The following is a 14,268-nucleotide window of genomic DNA, read 5'->3' on the forward strand; positions in this document are numbered from 1 at the left end:
TTCTTGGTCCATTGGCTGGATTAATGACGTAGTGTTGGAAGGAAGGAAGACCACTTTTACGTTGGGGTGACGATCCAACGGTAGGGGCGAGTGTCCTGATGCGTTGTCCAGGAGCAACAAAATCTTGAATGGAACATTCTGTTGCTCACAGAATTTCTTCACGTCGGGAACGAAGCAGTCATCAAACCAGGAGAGGGACAGACCAGTGAACATCCACGCCTTCTTGGAGGTTAGCCAGTGGACATTAATCTTGCTCATGTCCATGTTCTTGTAGGCGTGTGGCTTGCTGGCTGTGTGGATCACCGATAATTTGAGTTTACAGGAACTGGAGGCATTGGTGATAAAGAGGACGGTGATCCGCTCCTTCTGCAACTTCCGGCCCCGACACTTGCTGGCAGACTGGACAACGAAGGTCTTGGAAGGTAGCTTTTTCCAAAATAGACCGGATTCGTCCATGTTGAACACCTGGTCGTCGGTGTACTGTCCTTCCTCCATAATCTCACGTAAGAACGGAGGAAAATCCCTAGCCGCAACACGGTCAGCACTTGCTTCTTCACCACCAATGTTAATGTTGGTGATCTTGTTCCTCTTTTTAAACCTGTGCAGCCACCCAGAGGAAGCATTGAAGGGTTTGGGCTCTGCAATTCCCATCTTACGTGACACTGCTGCGTACAGTTCACGTGCGTACTCCTGAACTGACCGCGTGTCAACCGCCATGTTCCGTTTTGCCTGACAAATCAAGTAGCTCACAAGTAAATTCTCTGTCTTGAGAAGCACCTTGTTCTGGCAATACTTGATCATTGAAGCACCTGCAGACTTTGTGATGTTCATGTGTTCTTTTATCTTGGCTGCATCCTTCTTTATCATCCGGATCGTAGATTCGTTCACACCATGCTGGCGCGCGAGATCAACCTGTCTTGTTCCTTTCTCCAACTCTTGGATGATCTTGTACTTCACATCGTAGCTTAGGGCACGTCGTATCTTCTTTGGCTTAGGGCTGCTGGGTCCAGGTAATGCAAGGTTTTTCTGTGGTGGTGGTGGTCCGGTGGCAGCCATTCTTATGGAACAATAGATGCCGGTATACACGGTGTGGCCGGGAGGGATGTAACTGATACAGCTAGGTCAAGAGGCTTCATCCCTCCCGCGGCAGGGCACGTCATATTACATTAAACCAATCACAGCTAGCGGGTAGGGAGGTAAGAATGTGTGGCCTATTCACAGTCCGATACGTAATATGACGTCACCGATAACGCAACAAAGACATACACTGCGCAACCTACTCGCACCACTTACCCAACATGGCGGAATGGTGGGAGAGATGGCGGGAGGTTTGAATCCAAAAATGGCGCGGTGTGAGAAGACCGCCAGCCGCTCTCCGCGTATATGAGTAGATGCACCGCGTAAAGCAAGAATTCCGGTTCTGGTGGGGTACCGCGTAAATGTAGAAACGAGTAAACGAGAACCGCGTAAAGCGGGGTATTACTGAATATATATATGGCAAAACTACAAAATAGTATAAATTACTTTTATGGCACTGAAGCAAATACTGTTTTGAGTACTGTACTGGACTGTAGTTAAAAAAAGTAGGGTGCGTATAGTAGCTATTGTTTTACTGTGCTGGCAATATCCCCGTTGTTCTCCTTTTTCTTCTTGCACTGGATGATAATATCATAACAGTTGAGAATGAAAGAAAACGCAGGTGAATTGAAGGTGAATGGCAGAAATGGTCTTTGTGGGACTGCTAGGTTTTTTACTGTAATTTGATATTCTCATGAGACAATTCTCAGGCATAAAATGCTTTCAAGCACAAATTTATGGGTACAGTACCATACACTTTTACTTTGATCTGCTACATATCCGTAGAAGCATACAGTGAAAGTATAACGTGCAGTTTTGTGTCGAAAATGCAAATACGTTATGCACAAAAACTCTTTCCTTTGCATTATTTATGACTAAGAGTGTTGCATGTACAGTATATTGAGTTGAAGATGAAAATAAATACAATGAAAGCATAATTGAGGTTAACACAGGGGAAGAAAATAAACAAATATATAATGTATCTTTATGAACCAGAAACACCTAATGTAATCAATGGCCAGCATCCAACACCACCAACTGACCCATTACACCACCCACCCACACTCACCCTCCTGCTGAAACTCACCACCCACCCACACTCACCCTTCACCCACACTCACCACCCACCCACACTCACTACTCACCCTCCACCAACACTCACCCTTCACCCACACTCACCACCCACCCACACTCACCACCCACCCACACTCACTACTCACCCTCCACCAACACTCACCCTTCACCCTAACTCACCCTTTACCCACACTCACCCTTCACCCACACTCACCACCCACCCATATTCACCCTTCTATCAACACCCAATCTCCTACCAACGCTCACCACTCGCCCTTCAGCCCACATTCACCTACAGTACTGATCCATATCCACCATCCACCCACCTGTTCTTTTCATCTAGAATGATTACTTACAGTATATTTGGTTTTTATGGTAACTATTGTGGTTTTATTATTTACTGGTTCAAACACTACGTATACGGGTACTAACTCCTTCAACTTGATTCTGTATCAAATATGATTAACAAATGTAAGTACTGTAGTCCAATTCTAATTGATACAAATCCTTGCCCCTTCAGACACAGCAACAAAATTTGATGTATTTCTTTTTTAATTCAAAAGACTTTTTCAGGGCACACAAGGGATACAAGATCCTTCATAATTATATTTGACATGATTCCTAAAACTAGACTCCGTCACACACCCTAATGAGCACTGAACTTATACTAAGTTTTGATAATATGAATCTCCTACTGATGGAATTATGATTTTGGCCTAATCTCTGCAGCCTTACCATGAGACTAACACAGACACGCACATATGAAAACATACAGTACAGTTTATTAAAATACCCCTTTTTTAACTTGTGGGTGAGAACCAATGAAAAAAAAATTTCTATTTTACACAATAAAGTTTCTATCACCAGCAAAATTAGGCTAAATATGGGAACATAACAATTTATTTGCATAATGTTGGTAGTTAGGGAACCATTTTGTCCATTTTGCAGTTCCCATTACAGTACCGTATTTACTTGCAACCATAATAATAATGTCATTGTTACTTGATGCTGACTAGGACATACTCCCACATTGCAGCTATTGCTGATACTATAGTGATACTTACACCAATAAAAGACACCACTCAACAGAACTTGCTGATATGATTATCTCAAAATTGCCAAAAATTTACATAAGCCTTTATTGCCATGAGGTCCAAAATTGATCTACAGTTCTTATTCATATGTAGATAAAGGTATTTGTAGGACCTGCAAACTTTCCAAAATACACTGTACTTGGGTGCAATACAGTACTTAAGATTTCCAGTGGAAATCTTCATTTTGATACAATTTGTCCGATTGCTAAGCTTCATGTTATAACAATGTCTCTTCTTTGACAGACTGAGGCAGCAGCAAGACTTACAGAGCTGGAGAGACTGCTGGACGAACATGACCAGATTATCCGGGAGCTGAAGCGTTCAGAGAGCGACAGTGGATGCATCAACTATGCTGGTGTGACAACAGCACCTTCATCAGCAACCACGCTAAACATGCTACCCATCACAATAACTCCACCCGCTACGTCCCGCACCGCCCCAACATCCCCACTCTGCTCCCAGCCACGCTCCTCTCAGCACCAGCCAACCTGGAAGGTTGACCCAAAGGACCTCAACTGAAAGAAGATCCTACTTTAGCAGGACTACAAGAATTATTTAAGAGGGAGATGAGGTTGAGTTTAAAAGTTGAGCAATTTAAATGATAAGTCAATTCTTACTAAAACCAATAGAGCAGATCATATGATTCACCGTGAAACTAGTAGGGCAGGTGATGGTGCTGGAGGCAGCAGAATGATCCTGATAGACATTAGTAAAGTAAAATTAAATTATGAGACGGTTATCTTAGAATATTATATGCCTTTAAACCTTGAAGGCACCCATATTACACTATTTCATGTTTTAAAGATACTGATTTTTATCCCCCTTTGTTTTGAGAACCTTAATTCATCCTTATTGTTTGTTGGTACTGGATGACCCACCTTACTGTATAGCTGGAAAAAGTACCCAGCTTAAGAACAACAACTGGAGAAAGGAGGGTCAGCTGCATACCACCACACTGAAGTTGGTTTAGTCTGAAAGACTTTTATAATAGTGTTAAGGAAAATAACGGACCAAGACTGGTGGGACAAATATGGTGCTCTGCCACTAGGAAAAAAGTTCACCGGTGGGAAAAATCTCTTTAATGTCTATTTCTTTTTAGGTTTTGGAAATATTTATTTTAAATACTGTACAGTGGAATTCAGTTAATATCACAGTCTCCATGCAGCATAAAAATTGGACATTAAACAAACTTGGTTTCAAAATTTGCTGAGGTTGTGCAGTGTTATGTACCAGTACTCAAAGAAAATAATCCTGTAAGGAGTGAAGAAATTTATATGGCCGGCATATTACAATACATATACTGTATAGATTTATAAGTTGTCTGGTATGTAATGCTTATCTTTAGTTCTTTCTTCACAAGTTCAATCTTTATCTTTTTGAGCTTAACAAAACTTTTCCAGTACTATACTGTTCTTTAAAGTGTTCTGACAACAAACTTGTCTAATAGTGAGAAGGCTTTTTCACATGTCTCAGTCAGTTCAGACAGCTGGTATAAATGCTTGATTTCATCCACAATCTATGAGTTGTCAAGTGATGTGGTGCTCTCAAGATTCTCATGACTTCAGTTCAAAATAACTATCAGTGAAGCCTGTAGAAGACCTGTTTGACTTCCATTCAACTCAAAAAAGTTTGCTTTCTCAAAACAGTGCACTTCTGTCACTTGTGACACTGCCAAACATCACGAGTGAGTATCATGTCACTTAGTAGATCCACTTTCTTGGATAGAACATCAAGACCACACCACTGTGTGTCCTCAGATGACTGGATATGCAGTCTAACTTTGCTGTTTGACTTTGTAGTACCTGTGACTACAGCATAACACAAGACATCTTCCTGGGACTTCATATGACCAAATTAAACTGCCTGGCATTTGCTATGTGTACCATTGAGTTAATCAGTAACCAATACCTTTAAAAACGATTACTACAAGCAAAATGTGTCACTAAGTTGCGTGAGAAGTTAAGTCAAGGTTGTACATGTTCAGTATAGCCAATATGACAAGTGGTTATCAGAAATTTATGAGAGAACTGTGGCACTTAGCAAGGTGATATCAGGTGCATTCCACTGTAGTTGTATTTTGCTTATTTCTAACATGGTAGTTTAAATTTTACAATGATACTGTGCATTGGTTGGGTTAACAGTTACCACATAATTTCTTGTATGCATAATTATGCATTACCTGAATTACATTCATTACTACAATTCAACACACAGTACCACTTAAAACCATCACACACATCACATCAGCTCATTATTCTGAATAGCACAACAGTATAGCACAGATCTTTCAATGCAGCATGTTGCATAACACTACAAAAGCAAACAATGCATGCCAGTGAGATGCACAATTCAACAGAACATCAAAACACAGAAAATATTACAACATGTTGCACAATACACTGAGCAGATGTATTTCACTCTCACAAAACAGTACAGAATACTTAATAGCACCACAAGTGGCACCATCAAACTTACTGGCACAGCACTTCTGCATATTACACCTCACAGGATTTGTTAACACTGAACAGCACCCTTTCACTGCACACCACAACAAAGCACATTATGTAAGACCAGTGTTCAACAAAACACTATGCACAGCAAAAGGCTCTATTCAGTATCACAACTGAGGACACTGTCCAGCACCAGAGTAGGCTGTATAGAATCACAGCTCAGCACAATGCACCTAACTTTGTGGAACCATACTACACCACAAAGTATACAGCAGAGCACACTGAGATGCACTACAGCACATGACAATGTGTAGCACACTAGCATATTGCATACTACAACAGTGTAGAACACTACAGCACCACAGCACAATGAAATGCAAGGTACTCAAGCACATTGCACATTACAGCAATCTGAGTGTGCAGCACTATAGCACATTGCACAGAACAGTAGTATAAGTGTGCGGCACTACAGCACATTGCACAGGACAGAAGTATGAGTAGGTAGCACTACAACATACAGGGTATTGCAAAGTAAAGTAATATAAAAATGTGCAGCACAACAGCACATTGTACAGTATGACAATACTGTATTGTATATTACACTGAGAAACACCAAGTCACTAGGAAGCACCAAATCACTGGGAAGCACCAGAGAATAGCATAGCACAGTGCACAGCATTAAACAGTGACGTATAATACAAACACGACACTGTGCACCAATTTAATACACTTCTGCAGCACTACAGCACATTGTCTACTACAGAAGCACAGGACACATAAAGCACTGCATCATAATGTGCAGAATGACAGCACTGTAAAGCAGCACACAATAGCACAAGGTACATTCAGAGCACCTGAGCACATTGCACTCTATGAGCACAGCATATTGTGGTGCAAAACAGTACACTAGCACAGCAGAACAATATTCACTAATTTTTTTAAAATCAAATTTACAAAGTGCATCAGTCCATGAGTTACTTCATTTAAAGAGTCAAAATTATTTTACTTTCATAATATGTACACTGTGATTCCATAAAGGCAATTATGTTATTACATTCATCTTAAGTTGGACCAATAACATATGAACTGGATTAGAAAATCCATGAAGGTCAGGAGTTGGATCACAACAAAACTATTACTGAAAAGACCCCAACACAAGGCATCCAGTATCACAAAGTGTGCCCAACATTATAGCACTGAGTAACTATTAACTTCACAATACACATTATTAAAGCATATAGTAGCCATCACCATCTCAGCATATTTCAAAACAGTACACATTTTCAGAACAAACTTCACCTTTACTGTACAGAGCCACAACACATAAACCCCAACAACCTGATATACTTCTAACCATGACACCAAAAGCAGCTGGATGTTAGTACAGTACTACCAGTACAGTACAGTATGTGCAAAACCAACAATTGGTTAACAGAAAGCAACAATATCTGTTTAGAACTGCAACACATTATCAAGTATAAGAGTTGTGTTACTAAATACAATAAAGTATCTATCAAGTGGAAATCTACTTTACAAAGTTATCTATTGCAAAATATTTGAACATTCTTATTATGAAATTTAAGAATATAAAATAATTTTCTTTTAGTTAGTTTACAAATATTTGAAGAAACTAATGGTATAACAACTTGACAGAAACCACTTGGCTCCAAACTTCGGTTGACATATTCTTTATTGTAACATGATCAAAATATTATATACCCGGTAGATCACAAACAGTTAAGTACCACTAAAATACTAACCTAAAGATCCCACAATAAGTGGACATCATGCATCTGTCAGAATTTGGCAAAAAAATGGAAGCATAGAAAGTCATTATGGCACTGTGTAATTTATAAACATACCTATACTGTACTGTACTGTACAGTATCAAATTTCAAGAGAGCGAATAAAAAGCCTCGTAATATCTTATCAGTATTTTTTTTTAATCTTTGTTTTGTACTGGGAATTATTTTCAAGTGGATGCTGTTGTAGTATATACACTATATCCATTTGCATTCATTTTGAGAAAATCTCAGAATTACAAAATGCTTATAGATATTTTACTTGTTTGTTTTGAATGAAGGCTATTCAGTATGGCTATATGTAGAAATTCTTCTTAACAGTACCCGGTAGTTGGTACAGTACTGCAGTTGCCCCCAGGTGTTCTACCCCTCGGTGGCCATTCCACAGAGCGGCGGAACACTATATCTGTGGGCAACTGTACATCAATTGGTATTCATTCTGAAAATATAGGCTACAAATAGTAGATGAATTATGATTTCTGCTCATATTCCATTAAGTGATAAGTCTGAAGCAATACATTTGTGCATTATGCAGACTCAATTTAACTGACCCTAGATGATTAAGTATTGTATGGGGAAATGTTAAATTCTTTAGTGTTGCACAAATGTGTAAGTTAAAAGTTGAAAATATTTTTCATCGTTTCTAAATTAAAAAACTGATATTTCTAATTGTAACCAATGTTTGTTTCCGCAAGAGACCCATAAAAATCTTAAATCCCTCTACAGTATAAAATACTGTATTGTACATTAGTTGTTTGGCATTGAGTATTCAAGTGACAAGGATCATGTTTGTAGGAGCCTTGGGATAATACAACATAGGCAGGTCTATAATTATAGACCTGCCTAAGTTGTATTTGCATTACATTACACTGGCTCAACTTTATGAAGTTTGCACTACTTGAATCTTGAATTAATACTTAAAACATTTCATGACTACCTTTAGAATGGGTGTAATTAAATGGAATGCTTTAAGAATTTTCTTAGCATCTAGGAAATGTCAAAGTCCTTATGTGTTGTAGGGTGGTGGTGGATATGAGTTAGATATAAGAAAAAACATGAGAAACAGGAATATCTTTAAAGTTACCAATGCACAAGAAAATATTTGAATTTACTTTACTTGTATGACCTCAAAGCTAATGGTTGAGGTTTTTATTTCTAACTTTTGTTTCTTGGATTACTTTTTGTTTTGCCTTCAAGAATTTATGAACACGTATCATTCCATATTCATTCGAATGCTGCCAACGTTTAATTTATTTGTTCTCTATTCTTTATCATACTATTTTATTTACTTCAATTATCTACTTTTATTCCAACAAGGATAAGTCTTTGTTAAGGAATTCCTCCTTAGGCTCCTTTGCACTAGGATATATAAACTCCTAATAATATGTAGCATGAACTAAACAAATGATGTTAAATAGCTAGTGCACACAGTATCCATATTCATGTCTAATGATTACAAAATATAATCATATGATCAAAGTGAAATACTGTACAATGATGGAAACTATTGTGAATCATCATTGACTATTTATGTATCTGTGATGGAGTGAACCAATTATATATAAAGTGCAGTATATGACTTGTTGAACATTTTAGTCTTTGACTCAGCCCACAGTGGTCAGGATATTAAATAAGTACAAGGTGTGTACAGTATTCCATTCTGTATGTGAGTTTTACAAACCCTAAGTTAAAGTTATTTATTTTAAAATATAAGTGACAAGAGTTACTTCTCTTATGACTTGAGGATTGTTAACTTTTTCTACAATAGAAAAAACCAAAGTTATGGAACCCATTTTATGATCATGCCACATTCACCTACTTTTACCTGTGGGTGGATAATTTATAGTTGCAGGCTAATTTGCAGCAATAAGGAACTGCTTGCTTGTAGTCATACCAAAAAATCTTATTCCTTAAAAATCAACCTAGTTTCTTTGCTTTTACATAGGCAATATAATACATGAATGGTATACCTTCAGCATGTTTAATTTTTCCAATGAGTAACAATAATTGGTGCTAGATGTAAGACTGTACATATATGAGATCACACAGGACCAAGGAAACTACAGACATTATTAGAAATATCCAGATAAAACTAGAATATAGTAAAAGAATATTGTTTAAAAAACTTGGTACCACTGTTGGGTTGAGCTGAAGACATAAGGGTACTGCTAGAACCTCAAGAAGTGGTCTAAGTTTGTATAACAAAACTAATTCTATATTAGTTTTATTGTGTTTTAGAAACTAGATATATGATGAGTTTGGCATATCAATAGCTGTGGTAGCCTGTATGAAGCTGGTGATAGCTGATAGTCTTATGCATGTGAGGAGTTCATGTTCCCATGCAGTCTGTCGTCATGTACAGGTGTGTTTATGTACTCTAGATGTTGCAGGCATATGTACAGGGCCTATGATTGGTGATAGTCCCTATTACAGCCTTCATATTCTTGTTTACATCAAAATATCATATATGGTTTTTATCCCTCATGTTTCTTACATGTATGAGAGTTGTATACCCAAAAACATGTTTTAATGGGGTTTCTATGTCCTGTGAATATCATTTTGACACCTGGAGGACTCATATATCCTTTCATACAATTGTGACAAACTGCAGACTCAAATTCCTACTTTAAATCTATTATCATTTTAGGAATTGTATTCCTATACATAATTTTAAGAGAACTTACAAATTGATATTTGCCATTACAAAAGCAATGAATAAGATTCCTGTTGGTGCAGTTATGACATAGGAATTAACTTCCCTTTGCTTATATTTTTGAAATTTGGGATTCGCATTATCCTATTTTTCATTTATTTTGAATATTTGACTGCACATCCCCTTTGACAAGGTTGCTGTATGTGTCTTGCTTATAAGATCTAAAGACAGGGAACTAAGACTGTAATTCATATGGTCTTGTTGTATAAATGGTATGATAAGAAAAGAATTCAAGTAATCTTATGCATTATCATTAAATACTGTTTGTATATCTGCTATGGCAGCTAAATCTTGTTAATTAAAAAATTAGTAAAAATTTGAAACGTCAACAAAATACGTAAAATACAGAAAAGAGAAATGTTTGTAGAATGGTAACTTGTTTATTCTTCACTAAGGGGTGTGCATTAACAAGCTTTAGCAGTATAAACATATATTTCACTTGAGTTTAGGTAATGTAGTACAGTGCTATACTGTATAGTACAGTATGTATATGAAAATTTGGTTTGGTCTGCTATAGACAACAATTTAACCTTAAGTTAGCATGTTATTCATGTATGTATTTCCATTTAGTTTAGATCTTCCAAGTGAAAGATATATATGTATAAAATGTAAATTAATAAAATTGTACTTACATTACTATTCTATTAGTCTTCCCTTGGTATTTTAAATGTAAACTACAGTACTTTGAACATGGCTTATTTATTCCAACACAGCCTCATTTCCCTTAACCTTTAAGCCCCGGGTTAGGGTGCTGCTGGCAGTACCCCCCACGGGGTTAAATCGAGAAAAAAATTAACTTTTCTAAAAATAATAACAAAAACTAAAAAACTAAAAACTAAAATAAAATAAAGTAAAAAAATGGCGGGAATACAGGTTGACAATCCCTTATCCGAAATCCTTGGGGCCAGGTCACAGGTCACTGACCCACATTGGGGCCTGGGAGCTAAAATATAATAATAATTATAATTATAATAATAATAATAATTCATAGGTCTAGGTTGTGTTTCTCACTTTTGATCTTTTTTTCATTCCTGTATTTCTTTATTATTATTATTTTATTATTACAGTATTATTGTTATTATTATTATTGTTATCATTCTTATTTTATTTTTGTGTATTTTTTATTAAAAATTTTATTTACTATGAATAATTATTATTATTGCTGTATTATCATTATTATTATAATTATTATTACTATTACTATTACATTTTCACCCCCCAGGTCCCGATGTGGGTCAGTGACCTGTGCCCGGGTGGGCTAATACCAAAAAAAAAAAAAAAAAATGCTCCACAAAAACACTTTCGGTTTTCAGAGCTTTTCGGTTTTTGGAATTTCGGATAAAGGGTTGTCAACCTGTATAGGCGGACGTTCTGGAACGTCACCCGGGGCCTAAGAGTTAAGCTATGACCACACTAGAGTTTTCCGTGCAATAAATCCATGGTAGTATTTCATCCACAGGCAATAAGTCAATGGTACATTCCGCACATTGGTCACACTGGCGAAAGGAACCGTTGGCCAGAAACCCAGTTCGCAAGGCTAGTTCGAGCTCAGTTGGAGAGCAGGATAGCTTCATTGCATGTTTCTATGGCAGCATTAACCATTTTTGTGAGATGTGTGGTCCTGTTAAAAAAGACCAAGACGAAAAAGAAACTATTGTTGCATCCAGGCGATGTTTGTTTACAAAAGTGATGCAAGTATTCTAGTCAAATGAGTTCCCGTCGTGATGTATTTTTATTATTTTTTTATTCACTATGACATTTTTCCTCGTGTTTTGTTATTGAAATACACCTTTTATATTTTCTGTACATCTTAACATTAATTATAAAAAATAATAACAGTGTAAATGTTATTAATACAATAGACTGTCCACAGCAAATTTCAACCCACCGTACCGTGGATTTCTTCGTATCATCCCACTTTTGACAACAAATAAGTTGTCGCTGTAGAGACAACTTGAGGAGTTCATTGAAAAACCAAAACAACGGTGGATTTATTCTGGGTAGAAACTTTAGTGTGACCACAGCTTCACATTACACAGTGGTTGGCACCAAGATCATAGACGCACTCCCCATTTGCTGACATTCACTCACTTCTACTGCTTTAACAAATCTGTTTGGCTACAATGTAATTTCATAATAAATGTTTATTATTTACATGAGTGAGTTAGTAAGAGTGGTAATGGAGAGGGTAGGACATTTGGTAAATAATTATATATGTAGTATGCAAAAGGAGCATTTCATCTACTGTTTACAAATTTTATTGCTCCAGTGGGTGATAGTGAAGAAATGTTACATACCGGTATGTTAATGAAAGAGTATGGAACAGTATGTACTGCAGTCTGTTCTCTTGAACCTTGCAGCTGAGGCCTAGGTTCAGTTTGTAACAAAGCAGCTGATTGGCTAGTGGACGGACACGGGAAAAATCACTACAGTTCTTTAGTGTATTTAATATATCTTATTTATATTTTGATATTTTAGGGGCTAATAACTATTCTGTGTTGATCTCTGATAATTTCTGCACTTGAGGAAGCAAAAATTAGCATGTGAAACACTCTGGTAACATAAATATCTTGAAGAGGTCACAAACATGATGAACAAGTTCTGAGACATAAGCTTCTCCTTGTTAAGTGACATCATGCAGTGTGGTGGAGGATGTAGCTTAATTTTTTAATCTTTTTCTTGTTCTCTTCAAGATATTTATGTTACCAGAGTGTTTAACATGCTAATTTTTGCTTCCACAAGTGTAGAAATTATCAGAGATCAACAAAGAATAGTTATTAACCCTTAAAATATCAGAAGATATACTGTATACAATATATTAAATGCTAAAGAGCTGTAAGGTTCTAGTGAACGGACTAAAGGATAGAGATAACAGTGAATATGAACAAAATATAATTGATGAAGATAAGTAGATGAAACAGGAGGAAAAGAACTAGAACTTGAAAGGAGGAAGTGAAGTGATTCAAATATCTGGAAGTGTATGTATCAACTACTGGAACAACGAGGGACTAATGAACCATTGAATAGTGCTGGATAAAAAGGATTAATAGGTATGTTGAGAAATGTATGGAGAGAGAGAACCATTTTAGAGGCAAAGATATGGTATGAAGCATGGACTCTAGATTGCAGAGTTAGAAGAAAAGAAAACATGTTTGAGAGCCATGATAGGTAACCAGAAATTGCAAAAAATAATAAATACAGAAATTAGGACAGGTAGAATTGAAAGGGTGTTCTGGAAATGTTGGAAGAATGGGAAGTGAAAGATCGGTAAGAAGAAAGCACAATTTAGAGGAAGATTGTGGAAGGAAGAAGCAAGATCAAGAAAATGAACGCAAGGGGTGATGGATGCACTGGAAGTGAACGAGACAGATACAGTATTTAAAAAGCAGCAGACAACAATAGAAGAACATATAATGTGGTTTATGGGGATATCACTGCAGTTCCTGGTAGATTAACTGAGTGAAAATGAGTGAGAAAACAGCCTGTTTTTGCTCTCAATTTCAGCCAGTAAATGGCATAGTAGGAGGGGACTGTAAAATAAAAAATAATAGTTAAATTCTATACAGCAATCATCATCACCATTTATAAGGCCATTTTCCACACATTATTACTTACTACACATTGTTCAATCATTCCAGGATCAAGTTTAAATAAAAATTTGTGAATTTACAAACAAATGTTGTTTTTTTATTAACTTTAACCTTTAAACAATTTTTAAAATTATAACAATAGATTTTACATTTAATTTATTTTATTTCTACAAAATGGTGCATCATAACACATAATTCATAAAAAAGTAGAATATTTTAGGAAATGGAAATTATAGTAGCTTGACAATAGTCTCTTAGTAAATGCATTAACAAACCTAATCAATGCTAACATGACTATTATTTGTAAATTTTTGTCATATTCACCTGCAAGACATGATGAGTTGTAATCTTAACCAATACCGTAGTTTACTGTTTTCTTTATAAGCCATTACTGTATAATCTGTACTTTTACTGTAACTTCTCATTGGTCTCCAACAAATTATTCACTCTTCTTTTGTAAAGACATCA

At 36.5% G+C, this 14,268-nt stretch overlaps 1 protein-coding gene across 1 annotated transcript in view; it reads left to right on the top strand.

Annotated features, from left to right (window-relative positions):
• The window catches only part of LOC121863415, a 100,702-nt gene extending 89,856 nt beyond the window's left edge, over positions 1-10,846 (top strand). The window contains exon 2 of the mRNA XM_042362070.1: positions 3,489-10,846. Within this exon, the coding sequence (XP_042218004.1) occupies positions 3,489-3,764 (276 nt within the window). The 3' untranslated portion in view covers positions 3,765-10,846. The remainder of the gene's footprint in view (positions 1-3,488) is intronic.
• The last annotated feature ends 3,422 nt before the right edge of the window (positions 10,847-14,268 follow it).

The sequence above is a fragment of the Homarus americanus genome, unplaced genomic scaffold (genome assembly GCF_018991925.1).
Source record: "Homarus americanus isolate GMGI-L3 unplaced genomic scaffold, GMGI_Hamer_2.0 scaffold19518, whole genome shotgun sequence".
NCBI classification, from domain to species: domain Eukaryota; kingdom Metazoa; phylum Arthropoda; class Malacostraca; order Decapoda; family Nephropidae; genus Homarus; species Homarus americanus.